This window comes from Ovis canadensis, chromosome 3, assembly GCF_042477335.2.
Source record: "Ovis canadensis isolate MfBH-ARS-UI-01 breed Bighorn chromosome 3, ARS-UI_OviCan_v2, whole genome shotgun sequence".
NCBI classification, from domain to species: Eukaryota; Metazoa; Chordata; class Mammalia; order Artiodactyla; family Bovidae; genus Ovis; species Ovis canadensis.
In genome coordinates, this window is record NC_091247.1 from 168,850,731 (window position 1) to 168,874,353 (window position 23,623).

The 23,623-nt window shown below is 43.3% G+C and overlaps 2 protein-coding genes across 3 annotated transcripts; both read left to right on the forward strand.

The window, feature by feature from the left end:
* Positions 1-3,735: 3,735 nt before the first annotated feature.
* On the forward strand, positions 3,736-5,132 carry LOC138435875 (apolipoprotein F-like). Its single transcript, XM_069581022.1, has 2 exons — positions 3,736-3,824; positions 3,976-5,132. Exon 2 carries the CDS (start codon positions 3,999-4,001, stop codon positions 4,758-4,760), a length of 762 nt encoding a protein of 253 aa, XP_069437123.1. The 5' UTR covers positions 3,736-3,824; positions 3,976-3,998; the 3' UTR covers positions 4,761-5,132.
* A 16,368-nt stretch (positions 5,133-21,500) lies between these two features.
* APOF (apolipoprotein F) lies at positions 21,501-23,490 on the forward strand. Of its 2 annotated transcripts, XM_069584973.1 has the most exons (3): positions 21,529-21,612; positions 21,716-21,748; positions 21,843-23,490. In XM_069584973.1, exon 3 carries the CDS (start codon positions 21,881-21,883, stop codon positions 22,772-22,774), a length of 894 nt encoding a protein of 297 aa, XP_069441074.1. In that variant the 5' UTR covers positions 21,529-21,612; positions 21,716-21,748; positions 21,843-21,880; the 3' UTR covers positions 22,775-23,490. The 2 variants fall into 2 exon arrangements, with proteins under 2 accessions (XP_069441072.1, XP_069441074.1); XM_069584971.1 differs by lacking the exon at positions 21,716-21,748 and having other exon boundaries at positions 21,501-21,612.
* Positions 23,491-23,623: the final 133 nt, after the last annotated feature.

Here is a 23,623-nt window from a genome sequence, read left to right on the forward strand (position 1 = left end):
AAGTAGAGAGTTAAGAGGTACAAACTGCTATGTATAAAATAAGCCACAAAGATAACGGAATATAGGCAGGAATTTTATAATAACTAAATGGAGAATAACCTTTAAAATTGTGAATTGCTATGTCATATTAAATATTGTATAGCAACTATACCTCGAATTATTAAATGCATCAGAGGACTTCCCTGGTGGCCCAGTGGTTAAGAATCCACCTTGAAACTTGGGGAGCACAGGTTCAGTCCCTGGTCAGGGAACTAAGATCCCTCAGGCCACTGAGCAACTAAGCCTGAGCACTGTAACTAGAGGACTCTTGCACCACAATAAAAGATCTCACATGCTGCAACTAAGACCCTACACAGCCAAACTTATTTTTAAAAACACATCAGGAAGAAGCAAGAGACACACAGGGAGGAAAAGTCAGTCTGTCAGCATGGGGCATAGGGAAAGACGCTGGGCAAGAAAGATGAGTAAACTGCAAACGTCACGTCCTTCCCTTTCCTTGGAAACCATTAGCTTTCTGACCCTCTTCTGTTTTCAGCTGAGGTAGAGTAGAAGTGAGATTCAGGAAATAACTGTTCAGATTAGGGAGAGGCCTAGGTAAACAATTCCCTGGTGGCTCAGATGGTAAAGCATCTGTCTACAATGCAGGAGACCTGGGTTTGATCCCTGATGGGAAGATTCCCTGGAGAAGGAAATGGCAACCCACTCCAGTACTCTTGGCTAGAAAATCCCATGGACAGAGGAGCCTGGTGTCCATAGGGTCGCAAAGAGTTGGACACGACTGAGCGACTTCACTTTCACTTTCACTTGGGTAAACAATGGGCTTCCCTTGTGGCTCAGCTGGTGAAGAATCCGCCTGCAATGCAGGAGACCTGGGTTCGATCCCTGGGTTGGGAAGATACCCTGAAGAAGGGAAAGGCTATCCACTCCAGTATTCTGGCCTGAAGAATTCCATGGACTGTATAGCCCATAGGGTGGCAGAGTCGGACACGACTGAGTGACTTTCACTTCACGTGCTTTCACTTTCACCATGCCTACTGATCTTCACCCGTGCAAAATTAAGCATAAAGTAGTCCTTAATACTGACAATCTGGTGATCTGGAAAGAACAAGCTGGTTCTTCCTACTGCATTTTCAGCTTCTCTGACCCTATAGGAAAACTTCCGTGGAGTCCGCGCATGCTGAACCCTGAGTGTTTTAGATGCTTCTTTGAGTCACTCGGAGGAGGAAGAAAGCTTCAGCCAGTGTGGAACCCGAAGTCTCTTTAGGGCAAGGCCCGAGGGCCCTCCTGTTAGCCAGCAAAAGGAGAGCAGGTCTGGGGTCCCAAGGGGATAATAGCAAGACTGCTACTGATTACTTAGGTCCCAGCCATGCTGGTCTAGGGGGCTGGTGAAGTTACTTTGATGGGAGACCAGGCTGATAGGGATTGGCAACTGAAAACAGCACCAAAGATTTTTAGGACAGTGGAAGTATTCTGTATGATACTGTAAAGTTTTATGACATACATTTGGTATGATAGAACTGTGCAAATGCAAAGAACTGAACCCTAATGTAAACTATGGACCTAGGTAATAACAATAATATATAACATTTTAAATATAACAATCAAATGTAACTAAGGTACCACACCAGTAGAAGATGTTAAAAATAGGAAAACTTGGGGGCTGGGGAAGAGGGAATATTTGGAAATTCTGTAGTTCTTGCTCAATTTTTCTACTAAAATAATTTTTTTTTACTCAATTTCTTGAGCCATTTTATTTTACTGACCACATTATGTGACATGCAGGATCTTAGTTCCCTAACTAGGGATTGAACCCGTGCTCCCTTCAGTGGAAGTCTGGCGTTCTAACCACTGGACAGCCGGAGAATTCCCAAAAATGAACTGTTAATTAAAACAACAAAAACCCCATCACTCAAAGATTGATAGCTAATGGGAACTGATGAACAGGTACCAGATGAGGATAGGAGCATAGGTAGGGAGTCTGATTGGAGGGACCAGATCTTGTCTTCATCCCTCTATTCCTCTCCTCAGTCCTGGAGACAAATGAACCACCACTCTCCATCCCATACACATTTACACATTCTCTCTCCCCTGTCATTCCCAAGACACCAGAGTTGGAAATGCAAGCAATTGCAAAGAAAAGTAATTGTCATATTGAGGACAACCTGATCGTAATACTGGAGGTCCAGTCATGGATGTTGAACTCAAGTCAGAAACGGGATAATTTGGCAGGATCCAAAGACCTAACTGAGCTGTACAGAAGCAGTAGATTCTTGAGGTTCCCTGTGGATTTAGGGTCCAAGAATTTCAGGCAACAGTGTTGGATATCTCTACATCTGGTTCTCCCGGTTTTAGGAATGTGTCCCTGTAGCTCCCCGAAGACTGACTTCTCTTATTCTAGGGATTGATTTCTTCTTGCTTACTAGAGGGCCCTCCTGGGACTGAGAGGAGTAAATAAGATAAGAGGAGGGACCTGGGATCCCTTCATTGATCTGTTCCCTCTAGCTGTGTGCCATGGTGGGTTATGGAACCAGAGAGAAACCCTGATGCCATGATCACACGTGGGCTTTGTACCAGTTTTAGGAGGTACCATATGCCATCGCTCCTTATTGTTCAGACTGCAGTTTCTCTCCTAGACTCCTGGTTGAGAAATGAAGCCCAATTCCTTACATTTTGATATCGGCTTAGAAAGGGGTAGTAAGATAATAGACACGTTTAATTAAGGAACTGCACTGGAATTAATGTAAAAACTGAGAAGTTGCTCTTATTTGGTCTGACTTGCTGGTGTATTCAGAGAAGGCAATGGCACCCCACTCCAGCACTCTTGCCTGGAAAATCCCATGGACAGAGGAGCCTGGTGGGCTGCAGTCCACGGGGTCACTAAGTCAGACATGACTGAGTGACTTCACTTTCACTTTTCACTTTCATGCATTGGAGTGGGAAATGGCAACCCACTCCAGTGTTCCTGCCTGGAAAATCCCAGGGGAGCCTGGTGGGCTGCCGTCTATGGGGTCACACAGAGTCAGACACGACTGAAGCGACTTAGAAGCAGCAGCAGCAGCAGCAGCTGGTGGATTCTATTGTTCTATTTCTCTACCTCTTAAATCCATTGAATAAGAAGTATTTTGGGCCAAACTTACAGTTACCAAAAGGGAAACTGTAAGGCAGGAGTGGATAAATTAGGAGTTTAGGATTAACAGATACACACTACTCTATGTAAAATAGATAAACAAATACCTACTGTATAGCAGAGAGAACTGCATTCAATATCTTGTAATAACCAATAATGGAAAGGAATCTGAAGAATATATGTATAATTCAGATATATATATCTGAATCACTTTGCTATACACCTGAAACTAACACAATCTTGTAAATCAACTATACTTCAATTAAAAAATAAAAAATAATTTAAAAGAACTATTTTGGTGTCTCCTATCCAGAAATCACTGGCATCTCTGCCTTTCACCTCCCTCTTCCTCAGAAGACACAGAGGAAATTTTCCTGATCTAAGTTTAGGTCTAGAGAAATCCTAAGGTGAGAGGGATATGGGGCAGTATCCACAGAGGGAGAAACCTGATTTCAGCTTTGGGGCAAAGGTAAGGGCAAAGCCTGAACTAAGAAGAGGCAGATAAATATTTGTGAAGGTTGTGTCCTTCACTGTTTTCAGTGAGGTCAACTGAGGTGTTCAGAGGGGTCAACTGTTTTGACTGAGATAAAGAGAAGGTCAGATCTAGAAAGCAGTCATTCAGATCAAGAGAGGCACGGAGGCAAAGGACGTGTTCAGATCATCTCATTCCTCTGGCTTCTTTTTTTTCCAGGAGCAGGTAAATATCTCCCACAGCCCATGAGTTCTGACGTCCCGGGCGACTGAAGTTTCCAAGAGCTGAGGCACTTCCGATGTCTGGCCAGTCCTGGAGTCTCTTCATCCCGAGCCTTTGCCCACTTCCCAGTCTGAGCACTGCTTCTTTCCGGCAGGGCTGTTTTGCTGACCCACCGTGATGCAGGCCGTGCTGCTCCTTTGCTGTGTCTTGCTGTCCCCAGTGGCTGCCTTCCCAAGAAATGCCCAGGAAGGGGTCCTGACCTTCCAGCCGTCCATCTCAGAAACTGGGCATCCTTTGAACCTGCTCTCCAACCAGCTCCTTCTCCCAGACCCTAAAACCTGCCAGCATCTCTTGCATGTGGCCTCCTCCTTAGCCCCTCTGCCTGAGTACCTATCCAACTTAGCTCTGGAGGTGGTCTTGGAAGAGATTGGTTGCACAACTGAGGCTCACATTCTGCAGCTCCAGCTTGTTAAGATAGGAGGAAAGGACACCACTGAAACCCTCATCCGTGAGAGCAAAAAGCACAATGAAGGAGAAGGGATTGGCCAAGTTAAGGTCATTCTGAAGGATCTGGGAGGATCCCCAGGGGAGCTTAGGCGCGTGCAGCGCTCAGTTACCCTTCTGGAGGCATGTAGGCAGGAAAATAGGTGGGTGCTCTATGAGACAGCAAAAATGATGGCTGAATTTGCTGAGAAGCTCCCTAACACTGAGCTGGTAACAGAGTTTAAGGCTGCTGCCATTGATGTCACCCAGAAGTGCACGGATGAGTCCTGGGAGCATTTGCAAGCAGTAAGCAACCGGCTAGTGAACAGCCCTGAGATGAAAGACTTCACAATGCCTATGCAAGATCAGCTGTACTTTATCAAGCGTTTCGCAACCATTCTGATGCACATTCTAGTGGAATTCATAAAGACGCAAGTCCAGAATATTTTTGGATAGGGAAGGCCCCCAAGGCACCCTGTTTCCTTTCTCAAATGTCTCTGATAGGATCATGTACAAGGACTGGGCACAACAGGTAGTTAGAAATGTTGAGACAGCTTAGGGCAGAAGTATCTATTCATTTGATCCCAATGCTAAAAGCCATGTGACCAGAGTCAGCTTTGCCCCTTCTCTTAATAAATCCTAATCTCTATTTTTTTCCCCAATTTCTCTTTGTCAGGTACTGGGGATGTATTACGTACTAGACATGAAGGATATTGTAATCTTTCCCCATGTATCTACCTTTTACTTTCTAATTCCCAGCTGGGTGCTGTAACTTGTTTGTGTTCATTTTTAAACTGAAAAAAATTAAATGTTGCTTCTAGATCAGAATCACAGTTATTTGATCTCTTTTAACTCTGGGTCAGGGAGGCCTGGCGTGCTGCGATTCATGGGGTCGCAAAGAGTCGGACACAACTGAGCGACTGAACTGAACTGAACTGAACTCTGGGTCTCCACAGCTTTTTTTTTTTTGGTGTTGCATCACATGGGATCTTGTTTTCCTGACTTAACCACTGGACCACCAGGGAATTCCCTCCATAGCTTCTTTTGTGAGCTGGAGATAGAATGTGGCAGGACCCATAGGAAGTACCAATGCATTTTGAGACTGAGTATGTAACAGAGGGACAAGGTTTGACCAGTCAATACAAATGGGCAAATATTTGTAGAGGGCATGTTCCTTGCTGATTGTTGGGAAAAGCAACCAACTTTCCTCCTCATGGGATGGAGAACTGGGCAGAGTGAGTTTAGACCTACCAGAGTGATTTCATGTCTCGGTGACTGGATTGTGCGGTAGTTTGGGGTCCTATACCTTCATGGAATGAGCCCACGTGAAGCAGAAAAAGCCCCTGGTAATCTGGATGGGGAGACCAAGAAGAGCAACTGAGTCCCATTCCCTACTCCCTGGCCCCAAACTGAAAAGGAAGGGAGGCTGGGAGTTGATGGGGAAGATGTCTTCCAACTGAACCCTGGGCTCCTTCAGACCACAGCCCAGAGGAAACTGTGAATGCTTGTCTTCCAGTCTAGCGTGGTCTGATCTAGCTAAGCATCACTGAGACCCATTGTGACCTGCTCCTTGAGTGCCTCCCGCTCTACCCTGTAGTTCTCACTTCATGTGGAGCCCAGAAAAGACCCTGGTATCTTTTCCTTCATCTCTGGGGATCCAGCCACCCTCTGGAGACGCCTAGTTCTGCCAGGCTCTACTCCCAAAGTCCCTGCCTGACCTTACCCATTTTGCCCTCTGCCAAGAATGTCCCTGGAGCAAGCTGATCACCAGGTTGATCCCTAGCCCCTGCAGCTTCATCTTTTTAACCTGGACGACATGAAAGCCAAGTAAGTCTTTTTCAACTAAAAACAAGGTGCCAGATGGACAGTAGCTCAGGGAGGGGCCTCCCAGGGAGTGCTCTGGTCTCTGTACTGCAGTTATTAGGCAGGGTTCAGCCTCATCCAGGAGAGTAAGATGTGCCTTCTCTATGCTAGAAAGTTAGTATGAGCAAGAGCAGCATATGTACAATGTAGTCCAGCTGTCGCCAGGAGTGGGAATCTACAAAGTCAAACGTAGCTTTCTACTCTGCTGCTCAGAACTACAACAGACCCGAAGAGTGAGGCTGAGATGAGGCCGTAGACTTGGGGCCATAGCTCATGCCCAGGTTGTTGGAGGACCAGGGGCTGTTGGTGAGCTCTGTGCTTAAATCTTCAGTGAAATCTGGTGCCGGGGTCCAGCCCCAGTGGATCCAGGGAATTCAAAGAGGGGACAGAGTCAGCGAGGAGAGACCTATTTATTAGATATATAAAGAGAGATTAGGAAAGAATAGTGTAGTAGGAAAATTAGTGAAGAAAAGAGGCTGAATAACTTGGTTTACGTGGAGAACCAATAAAACTCCGAGACAAGGGGTTTGCACGGTCTATGTAGGCCACCGGCACCCGCTTGAATAGCAGAGAGTGCCCCGCCTTGGGCTCCCTCTCACGTGGGTCTTAGAAGCCAGGGCAAATAAGTAGACACGGTGAGCCTCCGTGCTCCAGATGGGAATTCAGCCAGAAAAGGGAGAAAAGGACGACATGGGGGAGCCAAGCATCGGTGCCAGACCCACAACTTTATTTTCAAAAGCAGCTTATATACCCCAAGTTGTACATAAAGGAATATGCAGAGTTATGCAGGGGCAGCAGTCCTGACCCTTATTGAGACCAGGCTTTCCTTTTGCATACCTTCCCGTATACAAAAGGTCTTAGGTGGTTTTACATCATCTTATGGCCAGGGGGCCTGTTAACATTTTTATGGCTCTTTTTCTAGATAAATGTCTATCAACCAGAAAACTCATTTTCCCCTGAAGTGTTTTTCCTTACTCTTCATCACCCTCAAAATACTAAATAAAGTTACATTCCTGTAGAACAAAGTTGCAGTGGGTTATAACAAAGAAAGTACTTAACTCAAAGATCTAATGTTGCTAATACCAGGCCTACTACCTGTTTTTTCTACATACCAACTATATCAACAAATAAAAGATATGAAAACTTGGCAGCAAGTATTGGCTTAACAAATGAAACCCTTAATCAGTCCTAGTCTAATGATTTTGACTCCTCGGAAGCCCCTACATTCCTAGGATGTTTGAAGTTTCCTGTGCCTCTCAGGATTGGAAGGCCACAAACAATTACATTCGCAGCTGTAAGAGTCCGGCAGGAAGGCTAGAAAGCCATCAGAGGGGTTTTTTGATTGAAACACTCATATTATGCCCAGGAGACTTATTATCTAAAAGCTCTAAATTAACTTTTTCCAGAAAAAGGTGGTGGGGGGACAGCCCCCTGTTAATGTCAGAAGAGTAGGTGGAAAGCATAACACAGTAAAGCAGGCAGACTCTGGTTTTGGGGGTAGATGCTCGAGAATCTCCAGCGGGACCCCTGAGGCTTGATCCTGCCTTTACGTAATGTCAAGCCTCCTTCCTCATGACCTTGGCCACGGGTGGGATTCCTCATGCTGCTCTCAGCAATCTGGGATTCAGTAGCTGATCTAGTATCACTATGAAAAAGAGGTAAATATTCCTCTATTGGAGACTAGGGAGGAGGGCTTGGGAGGCAGCACAGATGTGAATCACCCAGAGGTGACAAACGACAATCAAGGCCTCAGAGGACAAGACTGCTGAAGAAGTGATCTCAACTCCTACTCATCTGGAGCCTTATTCAAGGGCCATGACTTAGATACTTTTCCTAGTAACCTTATACTTTATATAAATAAAGAGGTTATGCACAGAAGGAATTAAACTGAATTTTAAATTGTCACTGACTCCCTTATCTTAATCCTCAGGTATGGAATAGAATAATTCAATTCTGATTATGTTAGTCTATCAGTATTCCTGCTAAGTAAAGAGACTCCTCCTACCTCAAACAAACAAAAAGTTTTTCCTTTCATCATAAAATCATATGACTCCTTAAGACATACACGTTTGCTTTATTCTTTCAGACTCTGGGTACTGCAATAAATTGAGATTTCCCAACGATCAAATGGCCCCAGGAGCAAGAATGCTGCCAGGCCAGCAAGTCTTTCATCAATGTGCTAATCCACACATTGAAAATCAGAGGTGACATAAATCTTACCAGTTCTTCTTGAAATTTCAGATAGTTGGGATCAGGATAATCCATCTGATTAAGGGAGGGAAGAGGAACTGAGGAGTGTATTAAAATGCAATCTTAGGGGTTTTATAAGTTCTTCCACAATTTCCAGACCACTGCTATCCAACAGAAATTTGAGGGAAGATGGAAATATTCTCTGTCTGTGCTGTCTAATATGGTGGACACAGCCCCATGTGTCTACTGGGTGCTTGAAATGTGGGTGGTATAACTGAGAAACTGAATTTTCTTTCCATGTTTTAAATTCTTATTCATAGTTTTTATTCTTGGTATTACATGCTAATGTCTCTAAGTGTTATAAACTGAATCGTTTATAACAAGATTCATAGATTGAAGCCCTAACCCACAATGTGACTGTATTTGCTCAGAGGGTCTTTAAGGAGAGGGCAGAGGGCCATTAACCATTAACGAGATTATAAGAATGGGACTATAATCCAATGGGACTGGTTTCATTAGAAGTGGAAGAGACACCAAAAATGCGTATACATAGAGGAAAGGCCATGTGTGGGAACAGCAAGACAGCAGCCATCTGCAAGCTAAGGAGTGAGGTTTCAGAATTAACCAAACCTGCCAACATCTTGACCTTGGACTTTTAGCCTCCAGATCGTGAGAAATAAATTCCTTTTGTTTAAATCATCCTGTCTATGGTATTTTGTTATGGCGGCCCTGGCACACTAATATATTAAGTATGGGTCTTTTCTCACCTATTTTCTGGTATCCTGTGAGTCTACTCAATTTGAAAAAAAAAATTGTCTTCTTCATTATAAAAAAGGAACTTAAAACTAAAGAAAATAATTTTCTTGCTTCCTCTTTTTTTTAGTTTACTTTTTTTTTTTAAGCCACGCTACGCAGCTTGTGGGATTTCAATTCCCTGACCAGGAATTGAACCTGAGCCCATGGCAGTGAAAGTACCGAGTCTTAACCATTGGACTACCAAGAAATTCCCAGTTTAGTTTTTTTTAAAATTGTGGTTAAAAAAAATTACATATCATAAAATTTGCTATCTTAACCATTTCTAAGTGTACAGTTCAATAGCTGGCCTGTAACTATGAACTGTGTTCACATTGCTGTGGGGTCCATCTCCAGAACTTTCTCATCTTGCAAAACTGAAAATCTACCCATTAAACATTAACTCTCCATTTCCTCCTCCCCTCAGCCCCCAACCACCACCCTTATATAGAAACCATCCAAAGTTTCTATAACTTTGACTCCTGTAGATCTCTTCCTGGTCATTGCTGTTTGTCATCTCTGATTGAGATTCCTGTGACAGCTGTCCTGCTTGTTTTCCTCTCTTATATCTCCCCTTCTCCTAAGTCCATCTTTCACATTCCCTCTTGAGTGATCTGGGCTTCCCAAGTGGCTCAGTGGTAAAGAATCTTCCTGTAATGCAGGAGCCCCAGGGTTCAATCCCTGGGTGGAGAATATTCCTGGAGAAGGGAATGGCAACCCACTCCAATATTCTTGCCTAGGAAATCCTGTGGACAGAGGAGCCGGGTGGGTTACAGTCCAGGGTGTGGCAAAGAGTCAGACATGACTGAGTACCCATACACATTTGAGTTGTCTTTCTAAAACATAGGTTTGATCCTTTCACTTCCCTGTCCAGAGCACTTGATATTTCCCCATTGCTTTTAAGACAGAGTCCAGAGCCTCTGAATGTGTCTCGTCTTTGACTAACCTTGGCAGCCTTCGGACCATGCCACCCACACACCTACTTTATACTGGAGTTATCTTCATCTTGGACTACTTTCCATTCTTCAAAAGTAGGCTTTTTCTCTCAATGCTTTGTCATGTCCTCTACCTGTCCTCCAGATTAAACTTCTGCCTCCAAGACTCAGCTCAGGGACTTCCCTGGGTTCAGTGGTAAAGAATGCACCTGCCAATGCAGGAGACTCAAGAGATGTGGGTTCAATCCCTGAGTTGGGAAGTTCCCCTGGAGTAGGAACTGGCAACCCACTCCAGTATTTTTGTTTGGAAAATCCCATGGACGGAGCAGCCTGGTGTCCGTGGGGTCCATGGACCCCTACAGTCCATGGGGTCACAAAGAGTTGGATGCAACTGAGCACACAGACCTCAAGGTTCATCGATGTTACAAATTTCCTTACTTTTTCTCCCATTGTACGACTCGTTGCTACCCCCATGGAGTATAGCCCACCAGGCTCCTCTGTCCATGGAATTTTCCAGGCAAGAATACTGGAGTGGGTTGCCATTTCCTTCTCCAGGGGATCTTCCCAACCCAGAAATCGAACCCAGGTCTCCCGCATTGCAGGCAGATGCTTTAACCTCTGAGCCACCAGGGAAGCCCACATATATACCACATTTTGTTCACCCGTTTGTGACAGACTTTTAGATTGAGTGAAATAGTCTTTCACTGTGGTTTTGATTAGCATTTTCCTAATGATTAATTATGTTGAACATATTTAATGTGTTTACTGGTCATTTGTATGTCTTTTCTGGAGAAATGTCTATTCAAGTCCCTTCCCCACCTCCCCTTTTTTTGGCCGCACCACTCATCTTGCAGGACCTTAGTTCCCCCACCAGAGATCCAACCGCTGGACCTCCAAAGAATTCCCCTTTGCACATTTTTTTTTTTAATGCTGGAAGCAATCTCGTGGTGTGATATGCGTGTGCTCCGTCATGTCCGACTCTTTGTGATCGCATGTACTGCAGCCTGCCAGGCTCCACCATCCATGGTATTTTTCAGGCAAGAATATTGGAGTGGGTTGCCATTTCCTATTCCAGGGGATCTTCCTGACACAGGGATCGAAACTGCATCTCCCTGTGTCTCCTGTATTGGCAGGCAGATTCTTTACCACTGAACCACTTGGGAAGTCTCGCTTTGCACATTTTTAAATTGAATTATTCGTTGTTAAGTTGTAGGAGATCTTCATATATTCTGAATATTAACCCCTCATCAGCTCTATGATATGCAAATATTTTCTCCCATCCTGTGGGTTACTTTTTCACTCTGTTGTTAGTGTCCTTTGATGCACAAAAGTTTTAAAAGTTTATTACTTTTCACTTGTTGTGAAGTCTAATTTATCTATTTTTCTTTTTTTACCTGTGCTTTTAGTGTCACAAGAAATCATTACAAATATGATGTCATGAAGATTTTTTCCCAATGTTTTCTTCTAAGAATTGTGCAGTTTTAGTTCTTATGTTTAAGTCTTTAATCCATTCTTTTTAAAAATATTTTTATTTCTTTAGGCTGGGCCAGATTTTAGTTGCAGCACACTGGATCTTCAATCTTCCTTGTAGCATGCGGAGCTTTAGTTGCAGCATGTGGGACCAGGGATCAAACCCAGACACCCTTTATTGGGAGCACAGAGTCTTAGCCTGTGGACCACCGGGGAAGTTCCTTTAAACCATTCTGAGTTAATTTTTGTATATAATATAAGGGAAGGGTCAAACTTCATTCTTTTGCATGTGAATATCCAGTTGTCTCAGCACCATGTATCTCATTCAATGGTTTCAACGCACTTATAAAAAAATTATTTACATAAGCAAAGATTTACTTCTGGGTTCTCTGTTCTATTCCATTAGTCTATACCTCTATTTCTATGCCTATTCCATACTGGTTTTTGTGTGTTTTTGCAAATTTTGTCCCTAGTTTATTTTTTAAACTGAAACTTTCTTTTGTTTTTCTCACTGATTTTTATAAGTTCCCAATATGTTAAGCAAAGTCTCTCATTCAGGTATCTGTTAGGGCTAACCTAGAATTATTTCAAGAAATGCTTTCACTTGCCCAAGCATATTCTCTTGGGAGGCAAGCCTTGTTGAGTCGTGTATCCTAGTTGGTATCCTTATTTTTAAGAAGAGGATTATTCTCTACCTGCAGCTCAGCTGCTTATGAAAGCACACAAATGTGGCTTTGATTGGCCTGGAAGAATGGCTTTTGTGTGGCACCTGTCATTATGTAGTACCACACTGTTTTGATTACTATAAGTTTTTAAAACTTTTCAGGAACCACTTCATTTTTATTTTACTGACTTCTTTTTGATCACCAAATTTGCTTTCTTCTTTGTAGTGATGTACCTTTGTAATAAGTTCTGAAATCAGGAAACAAGTTCTTCAAGTTTATTTTCTTTTTCAAGATTGTTTTCGCTATTCAATGTCTCTTGAAATCCCATGTGAATATTAGGATGGTTTCTCTACTTTGCAAAAAACATCACTAGGATTTTGGTAGAGATTGCATCAGATTTGTTAGTCTCTTTGGGTAGTATTCTGTCGTTTTTGAGATTGCATTCAAGTACTGCATTTCGGACTCTTTTGTTGACCATGATGGCTACTCCATTTCTTCTGAGGGATTCCTGCCTGCAGTAGTAGATACAATGGTCATCTGAGTTAAATTCACCCATTCCAGTCCATTTTAATTCACTGATTCCTAGAATGTCGACTTTCACTCTTGCCATCTCTTGTTTGACCACCTCCAATATGCCTTGATTCATGGACCTGACATTCCAGGTTCGTATGCAATATTGCTCTTTACAGCATCAGACCTTGCTTCTATCACCAGTCACATCCACAGCTGGGTATTGTTTTTGCTTTGGCTCCATCCCTTCATTCTTTCTGAAGTTATTTCTCCACTGATCTCCAGTAGCATATTGGGCACCTACTGACCTGGGGAGTTCCTCTTTCAGTATCCTATCATTTTGCCTTTTCATACTGTTCATAACTGTGGCTCAGATCATGAACTCCTTATTAGCAAATACAGACTTAAATTGAAGAAAGTAGGGAAAACTGCTAGACCATTCAGGTATGACCTAAATCAAATCTCTTATGATTATACAGTGGAAGTGAGAAATAGATTTAAGGGCCTAGATCGGATAGATAGAGTGCCTGATGAACTATGGAGTGAGGTTCGTGACATTGTACAGGAGACAGGGATCAAGACCATCCCCATGGAAAAGAAATGCAAAAAAGCAAAATGGCTGTCTGGGGAGGCCTTACAAATAGCCGTGAATAGAAGAGAAGTGAAAAGCAAAGGAGAAAAGGAAAGATATAAGCATCTGAATGCAGAGTTCCAAAGAATAGCAAGAAGAGAAAAGAAAGCCTTCTTCAGTGATCAATGCAAAGAAATAGAGGAAAAGAACAAAATGGGAAAGACTAGAGATCTCTTCATGAAAATTAGAGATACCGAGGGAATATTTCATGCAAAGATGGGCTCGATAAAGGACAGAAATGGTATGGACGAGGTGGCAAGAATACACAGAAGAACTGTACAAAAAAGATCTTCACGACCCGGATACTCACGATGGTGTGATCACTCATCTAGAGCCAGACATCTTGGAATGTGAAGTCAAGTGGGCCTTAGAAAGCATCACTATGAACAAAGCTAGTGGAGGTGATGGAATTCCAGTGGAGCTATTTCAAGTCCTGAAAGATGATGCTGTCAAAGTGCTGCACTCAATACGCCAGCAAATTTGGAAAACTCAGCAGTGGCCACAGGACTAGAAAAGGTCAGTTTTCATTCCAATCCCAAAGAAAGGCAATGCCAAAGAATGCTCAAACAACCGCACAATTGCACTCATCTCACATGCTAATGAAGTAATGCTCAAAATTCTCCAAGCCAGGCTTCAGCAATATGTGAACCGTCAACTTCCTGATGTTCAAGCTGGTTTTAGAAAAGGCAGAGGAACCAGAGATCAAATTGCCAACATCCGCTGGATCATGGAAAAAGCAAGAGAGTTCCAGAAAAACATCTATTTCTGCTTTATTGACTATGCCAAAGCCTTTGACTATGTGGATCACAAGAAACTGTGGAAAATTCTGAAAGAGACAGGAATACCAGATCACCTGACCTGCCTCTTGAGAAACCTGTATGCAGGTCAGGAAGCAGCAGTTAGAACTGGACATGGAACAACAGACTGGTTCCAAATAGGAAAAGGAGTACGGCAAGGCTGTATATTGTCACCCTGCTTATTTAACTTATATGCAGAGTACATCATGAGAAACGCTGGACTGGAGGAAGCACAAGCTGGAATCAAGATTGCCGGGAGAAATATCAATAACCTCAGATATGCGGATGACACCACCCTTACGGCAGAAAGTGAAGAGGAACTAAAAAGCCTCTTGATGAAAGTGGAACAGGAGAGTGAAAAGTTGGCTTAAAGTTCAACATTCAGAAAACGAAGATCATGGCATCTGGTCCCATCACTTCATGGGAAATAGATGGGGAAAGAGTGGAAACAGTGTCAGACTTTATATTTTTGGGCTCCAAAATCATGGCAGATGGTGACTGCAGCCATGAAATTAAAAGACGCTTACTCCTTGGAAGAAAAGTTATGACCAACCTAGACAGTATATTCAAAAGCAGAGACATTACTTTGCTGACTAAGCTCCATCTAGTCAAGGCTATGGTTTTTCCTGCGGTCATGTATGGATGTGAGAGTTGGACTGTGAAGAAGGCTGAGTGCCAAAGAATTGATGCTTTTGAACTGTGGTGTTGGAGAAGACTCTTGAGAGTCCCTTGGACTGCAAGGAGATCCAACCAGTCCATTCTGAAGGAGATCAGCCCTGGGAGTTCTTTGGAAGGAATGATGCTAAAGCTGAAACTCCAGTACTTTGGCCACCTCATGTGAAGAGTTGACTCATTGGAAAAGACTCTGATGCTGGGAGGGATTGGGGGCAGGAGGAGAAGAGGATGACAGAGGATGAGATGGCTGGATGGCATCGCGGACTCGATGGACATGAGTCTGAGTGAACTCTGGGGTTTGGTGATGGCCAGGGAGGCCTGGCATGCTGCAATTCATGGGGTCACAAAGAGTCGGACACGACTGAGTGACTGAACTGAACTGAACTTGGGTAGTATTGATATCTTAACAGTATTAAGTCTTCCCGTCCATGGGTGTGATATCTTTCTGTTTATTTATGCCTATTTAATTTCTGTCAGCAATGTTTTATAGTTTTCAGTGTATAGGTTTTTCTTTTTTGCCTCCTTTGTTTAGTCCCAATTATTTTATTCTTTTTGATGATGTTGTAAAAAAGTTTGTTGTAAAAAATTGTTTTCTCTCTTAATTTCATTTTTCCATGTTTTTCATTGTTAGGGTATAGAAATGTAACTAATTTGAGGTGTTGATTTTGTATCCTGTAATTTTGCTTAATTTGCTTATTAATTCTAATAAGTTTGTGTGTGTGTGTGTGTGTGTGGTGCAACTATTTAGGGGTTTCTACATATATGATTGTCTTCTGCAAACAGAGATAATTTTGCTTTTTTCTTTCCAATTTGGATGTCTTGTTTTCTTTTTCTTGCATAATTGCACTGGATAGAACATCTGACACTATGTTGAGTAAAAATGGCATAAACAAACATCTTTGTTCCTGATCTTAGGGGAGAAACTTTCAGTCTTGTTACCATTGAATATGATGTTAGCTGTGGGTTTTTCATATGTAGCCTTTGTTATTGAGCAAGCTTTTTCCTATTTACATTTTACTGATGCAAGATGCTTCTCTACATCAATCGATATGATCATGTGATTTTTCTCCTTCATTCTGTTAATGTAGTGAATTATACTGATTGATTTTCACATACTGACCCACTCTTACATTCTAGAAATAAATCCTGCCTGGTCATGTTGTATAACGCTCTTAATACGCTGCCAAATTCAACACGCTAGTATTTTGCATTCATAGTCTCATGAAATTTGTTTTCTGTAGTTTTCGCTCCTTGTAGGGTCTTTGTCTAGCTCAGATATCAGGGTAATACTGGTGTCCTAGAATTAGTTTGAAATGTCTCCTCCTCTTTGATATACTGAAAGAGTCTGAGAAGGAGTGGTGTTAATTCTTCTTCAAATGTTTGGCAGAAAAAAAAGGAATGAAAAAGAAAACCTGCAACTGTTTGGTAGAACTCCCCAATAAAGCCGTTTTGTCTGGGGCTTTTCCATATTAGGAAAATTTTGGTTACTGATTCCGTCTCCCTACTAATTAAAGGTATATTCAAATTTTCTATTATTTCATGATTCAGTCACGGTAGGTTATGTGTTTCTAGCAATTTGTTTATTTCCTCTAGATTATACAATTTATTAAAGATGCTTACTCCTTGGAAGAAAAGTTATGACCAACCTAGACAGCATATTCAAAAGCAGAGACATTACTTTGCTGACTAAGCTCCATCTAGTCAAGGCTATGGTTTTTCCAGTGGTCATGTATGGATGTGAGAGTTGGACTATGAAGAAGGCTGAGTGCCGAAGAATTGATGCTTTTGAACTGTGGTGTTGGAGAAGACTCTTGAGAGTCCCTTGGACTGCAAGGACATCCAACCAGTCCATTCTGAAGGAGATCAGCCCTGGGAGTCCTTTGGAAGGAATGATGCTAAAGCTGAAACTCTAGTACTTTGGCCACCTCATGTGAAGAGTTGACTCATTGGAAAAGACTCTGATGCTGGGAGGGATTGGGGGCAGGAGGAGAAGGGGATGACAGAGGATGAGATGGCTGGATAGCATCGCTGATTCGATGGACATGAGTCTGAGTGAACTCCAGGAGTTGGTGATGGACAGGGAGGCCTGGAGTGCTGCGATTCATGGGGTCACAAAGAGTCGGACACGACTGAGCAACTGAACTGAACTGAACTGAACTGATTCATGCATCCACGTATGCTAAGTCTGACTCTTTGTGACACTATGGAGCCCTCCAGGCTCCTGTCTATGGGATTCTCCAGGCAAGAATACTGGAGTGGGTTGCCATGCCTTACTCCAGGGAACCTACATGACCCAGGGATCAAACCCAAGTCCCTTATTGACAGCTGGGTTCTTTACCACTAGTGCTACCTGGGAAGCCCACACCTCTTCATGATATTCACTTAAAGTCCTTTTTGTTTCTATAAAACAAGTATTAACATCCCCATTTTTGTTTCTTTTTATTGAGATGTAATTGACATATTAGTTGCAGATGTACAACATAATGATTTGATATTTGTGTATATTGCAAAGCAATCACCACAATAAGTCTATTTAACATCCCTCACCATGTATAGTTATGACTTTTTTCTTGTGATGAGAATTTTTAAGATCTATTCTTTTAGCAACTTTCAAATATACAATACAATATTATTAACTATACTCACCATGTTGTACATCACATTCCTAGGACATCTCAGTTTTCTAACTGGAAGTTTGCGCCTTTTGACTTCCTCTACCCATTTTGCTCAGTCCCCACCTCCTGGCAACTACCAATCTGTTCTCTGTATCTATGAGTTCAATTTTTCTTAAAAGATTCCACACATAAGTGACATCATGAGGTATATGTCTTTCTGAGTCTGACATTTCATTTAGCAAATTGCTCTCAAGTTCTATCTAGTGGTAAAGAACCCGCATGTCAAAGCAGGAGATGTAAGAAATGCATGTTCAGTCCCTGGGTTCAGAAGATCCGTTGGGAGATGGAATGGCAACCCACTCCAGTATTCTTGGCTGGAGAATTCCAGGGACAAAGGAGCCTAGTGGGCTATGGTCCATAGGGTCGTAGAGAGTTGGACACAACTGAATTGACAGCACGCTCACATGCAAATTCAGGTAACTGGACTTCCCTGGTAGCTCAGTGATAAAGAATCCACCTACCAATGCAGGAGATGCGGCATCAATGATCCCCAGGTCGGGAAGATTCCCTGGAGAAGGGAATGGCAACCAACTCCAGTATTCTTGCCTGGGAAATCCCACTGACAGAAGGAGCCTGGCAGGCTGCAGTCCATGGGGTTGCAAAGAGTCAGACACAACTTAGTGACTAAACAATAACAACAACTTCAGGTAGCGTAGGATCCCTCCCTTTGCACCTAGTTCTGACTTCCTACAGTTTTGGTAGTGTATCTGTACAGACCAATCCCTCCTCTTTCTTCTATCTGCTCTTAGTCATCAGGGGCCACTTTTGGGAACTAAGAGAAATTGTGGAGGAGCTGGAAGGCTTTAAGCAAATACTGAAAATGTATTTGCTCTACTCATGACAAAGGTTGGAAGCTGGGACGAGCCTAACAAACGGTTATGAGCGTTCACTGAGTGCCCAAGGCTGGGAACGGATGACGAAGGGTCAATATACCCGGCCTTGAGGCATTCGAAGGCTTCCTTCTGACCACCTGTTTCTGAGAGCAAGGACTGTTGTTTCATGATAAGACTCCCTTTAGAGTTTCGCCAAAGCTATGTTATGACTTGGGCGGTAGGAACTGTATTTTATGCTTGAATGTTTTAATGTTTATCTGGAATGGCTACGTGCAAGTCAGCCTTATGCTCTATTCCCTGAAAATTATAAAACTACACAATTGGATAATAAACTTTGTCAGTCCACTAGAGGCTGTCCCTGAGTGTCCTTTTCAGAGTGCGGTTCTCCAAGCCTTACAAGAAATAAAAAGAGGGAAGGACCCTGAGCCCCTCCCTCTGGCCTGTTCCTTTTGGTTATCTATCAGAAGTGAGTGACAACACCAAGGAAACTTTTTACCACAACCATATGTAGGAACCTGTACTAGTTTCAGAAGGCATCAGATACCATCTTTACTGCTAAACCCTAGAGGAAACTGCTTAAACCTAAACTCCCAATTTTTGGAGTATTGGTTAGATATGGAAAGAGTTACTACCCAGATGATGAACAGATTTTTTTTAATGTTTTCTATTAAAATTAGAAAAGTGAGACGTGAAAGTTGTACTGATTTCATTCAACTTACCAATATTTTCAGTTTCCCTAGAATTTCACCCAATGTATCCTTTTAATGAGAACTCATTAAACATTTTGGGGAATCTTGCCAGAGATCATCAGTCTTTTTACCTTACCTCTTCTCCCTTTCAGAATCTACAGAGGAAATTTCCCTCATCTCATGTATAGGTCCAGGGTAAAACCTTAGGACAATAGGGATATGGGGCAGGACTAGCAGGGCCAAAAACAGAAAAGGCCCTATATTTGTCAGCATAGGACAAAGGTGAGAAGGACAAAGTCTGGGCTGGAAAGAGATGAATAAATATTTGCACATGCTACGTCCTTCACTGTTTTGGATGCTATCAGCACTCTGGTCCTTGTGATTTTGGCTAGGTTAAAGAGGAAAGTGGGATACAACCAAAAAATCAAAACAGTCATTCCAGCCATGAAGATATCAAAGCAAAGATGTTTGGACTTTCTTGTTCCTCTGGTTTGTTTCTTCCTCAAAACAGTGAGGACCTCCCATAGCCTTTATGGGTGTGAGGTATATTCAGGGTAACTGAAGTTTTTAAGGGCTGAGGCACTTCCAAGCTCTGACCAGTCCTGAAGTCTCTTCATCCCAAGCCTTTCCCCACTTCCCACTCTGAGTCCTGCTTCTTTCCAGCAGGGCTGTTCTGCTGACCCACCATGATGCAGGCTGCGCTGTTCCTTTTCTTTGTCTTGCTGTCTCAGTGGCTTCCTTCCCCAAAAACACCTAGGGAGGGGCCCCGACCTTCCAGCAGTCTATCTCAGAGATTGGGCATCCTCTGAACCTGCTCTCCAACCAGATCCCTCTCCCAGATCCTAAAACCTGCCAGCATCTCTTGCATGTGGCCCCCTCCTTAGCCCCTCTGCTTGAGCACCTATCCAACTTAGCTTTGGAGGTGGTTCTGGAAGAGGCTGGTTGCACAACCTGAGGCTCACATTCTGCAGCTTCAGCTTGTTAAGATGGGAAAAAAGGACCAAACCCCTTATCCATGAGAGCAAAAAGCACAATGAAGGAAAAGGCACTGGCAATGCTAAAGTAATTCTGAGGAATCTTGGGGGACCCCCAGGGAGGCCTGGATAAATAAAAAACTCAGCTACTTACCTTGAGAGGTTTATTAATGATGGTGAATACAACCCTCTGTGCTGGCTAGTCTGCCAGTTAACTTGGATGGTGATTGAATTCGCTGAGAAGCCATCTCCCATGTTGCTGGTAACACAATTCAGAGCTTTTGCTATCAACATTTTCTAGAACTGCCAGTATGAGTCTTGGGAACTAGTTGGAGAATTAGGTAAAAAGCTTAAAACATCCCCAAGTTAAGAGCCTCTCAATGTCTATGGATGACGACAACATAATTTATAAAATGTTCTACAGCTATTCTGAAGTGCTTTATGGAGAAACTGATTCAGGAACTTGTCCGGATTCTTTACGTCAGATATTCAATGCCACATTGTAGACAGGTCTGCTCTCCCAGGACTGTGTTCAAAGATGGGACAGAGACTTTCCTGATGGTTCAGTGGTTAAGAATCTGCCTTCCAATGCAGGGGAAGCAGGTTTGATCCCTGATCTGGGCACTAAGATCCCACATGCCAAAGATTAACTAAGCCCGTACACCCTCATCTATGCACCACAACTAGAGAGAAGCGCACACAATGTAACAAAGATCCTGAGTGCTGGAACAAACACCAAACACAGACAAGTAAATAAATAAGATGGGACATAGTAAGTAGGCAGAAATGTTGGACACTACTTAGGATGCTGCTGCTGCTAAGTCGTTTCAGTCGTGTATGACTCTGGGATTCTCCAGGCAAGAACACTGGAGCGGGTTGCCATTTCCCTCTCCAATGCATGAAAGTGAAAAGTGAAAGGGAAGTCGCTCAGTCGTGTCTGACCCTCAGCGACCCCATGGACTGCAGCCCACCAGGCTCCTCCATCCATGGGATTTTCCAGGCAAGAGTACTGGAGTGGGGTGCCATTGCCTTCTCCCTACTTAGGATAGATACACTCTATTTCATCCCAGTGCTGGTGTTAACCTTGCCCTTCTCCACTTAGTAGCTCTCAGTCCTTATTTCACATTCCATTTTTCATTTTTTCTTTCAGTTAGCATATACTGTGCCTGTAATACATCTCAGCATGAGAAGTATTTGAACTTTTTTCCTCATTCATCTACCTGTACTAAATCCCCAATGAGACACTGTAACTTGCTAATTTAATTTTTAAACTGAAAAGAGAAATAAAAGGGAATCACAGACATCTAATCTCTTCTGATTCTGGATCTCCCAGCTTCTATCATGAGCTAAAGTGGGAACGTGGCAGGGACTGGTTGGAAATGCCAAATACCAAAGTTTTTAGATACTGAGGCCAAGTGTGCAACAGGCACACAAAGTTTGAGAAGCCAGAACAGATGAACAAATATTTGCAGAGATTACATCTCTTACTGATACTAGGGGAAAGCCAGTATATCTGCTCTCTTCATGGGGCAGAGGAGTCAGCAGAACAGGATTGAGGAGCTACCAAATCCATCAAGGCAGTCTCACTTCTTAATCACCGGACTGTGTGGTAATTTGGAATTCCTTGTAAATGGGTGGAAATCATGCTGAGGAAGATCTGAAGATGGAGAAGGTCAGGTGGGAACAATTGGGTTGAGTTTCCTGTTTTTCAGTCCTTTAGCTAAAAAAAGAACAGAAGTTTGGAGGTAACAGATGAGGTTCGCCCTGAGTCCTGGGCTCCTTTTGGATCACAGCCCTTAAGGAAACGGTTTGTATGTTTCTGGTTTCTCCCTGCTCCAGTGCGCTCTGTTACGAACCTGCATGGTCTCAGACTCATCATGTTACCAGCTGAGCTACTTCTTTGCTGCTTCCTGCTGCACGCTGCAAAGGCCATTTCATCTGGAAACCAGATGGATGTCTTACTACATCTTCCTTCACCCTTGGAATCCTCGCTAACTTCCTCATACTCCTTGTCTTGCCAGATCCTTCTTCCCAAATCCCTCCCTGGCTTCACTCAGATGGCCCCTCTCCCCAGGTTTCTGGTAAGCCTGCCACTGATGATCACCCTGGAGAAAGCTGGTTGTCAAGCTGATGTACAGGTCCTGCAGCTTCAGCTGTACCGCCGTGGGGGTGTAAATGCTACACAGACCCTCATCAGACATCTTCAAGAGCTAGAGAAAAGCAGAAGCACAGGGAGGGGAGTGTCAGTAGATGCTCTGGCCTCTGCTCTGCAGCTGTGGGCTAGAGAGAACCCTGGCCCACAGAGAGCCCGACGATCACCCTCCATCACAAACTGTGAGCAGGAGCAGGAGCAGAGGGTGCACAGTATAGTCCAGATGTTGCCGGGAGTGGGAACCTTCTACAACCTGGGCACAGCAATGTATTATGCTGTTCAGAACTGCTCGGACATGGCCAAGGAACGAGGCCGAGATGGGGTCATAGATCTGGGTTATGATCTTCTGATGGCCATGGCTGGAGCGTCAGGGGGACCCACAGGACTAATGATCGGGATTGCACTTAAACCTGCACTGAAGGCTGGGGTTCAGCGGTTGATCCAGTATTACTATGAGAGAGAGGCAAACACCCCTCCACCAGAGACCAGCAAGGAGGTCTTGCGGAGCACCTCAGATATGAGCGAAGTGAAAGAAACAACTATCATGGCCCCTTTCGTGTCAGAAGTAGTAAGTTCAAATCCATGCTGGGGTGGACCTTATTCAACAACTGTGGCTTAGATCCTAGATATTGGAATATTGGGATATAAAAGAAGGTGGTAGGATGCAACCATTAGAACTCCACCCTTTCACTGACAGAGGGCCTAGGTTCAACCCCTGGTCAGGGAACTAAGATCATGCAAGCCGTGCAGCACAGCCAAAATAAAAAAAGATGGTGACCTCTGAGTAAAGAGAATTCAATCCAGTCCACTTAATCCAGCAGAACTCTACTCTGACTCCTTCCCTTCTATAAACTACCATTCATAACCAGCTCAGGATTAAGTGTTCTGAGATTACAAACAGGCAAAGAAAGAGGGGAATGAGAAGAGCTAACCTTTTTCTGCTCACCTTTTGGCGGTGTGGCCAAAAATAAATAAGTAAATAATAAAAGAAGGTGGTAAACACGATGACTAGATCTCGTATTCTGATAAACTGTAATGTGTGTGTTCAAAATCCAAATCTCTGATTTCTTATCAAGGAGAAAAGCAGTACTGTAACGTGTAAGAGTTTTAAAATTTGTGGTTTGGAATCAGAGGATTTGGCTTTGAATTCAGGCTCCACTTGTTAGAGCTTCAGTGATCACTGACTAGCAACTTGTTTCTGCAAACTCAGTTTTTTTAAATTTCTAAAGTGAGGGTAATGATTTGCATCTCAATAGGTTTCGTGGAAATTAAAAACGATACGCTGTACTAATGCTTAGCACCGCACCAACAATAAAGAAGCTTTTGTCACTGTTATTGTTGTTGTTACTTAAGCCCTCCCCTTCCCGTCCCAACGTGTCGCAATTCCGCTTCTTAGATCCACGCCTTCAACGTCTCGGCAAGTCTCGGTTCCGCCGAGTGGGTTCCGATTCTCGGAAATCAGCTGTTT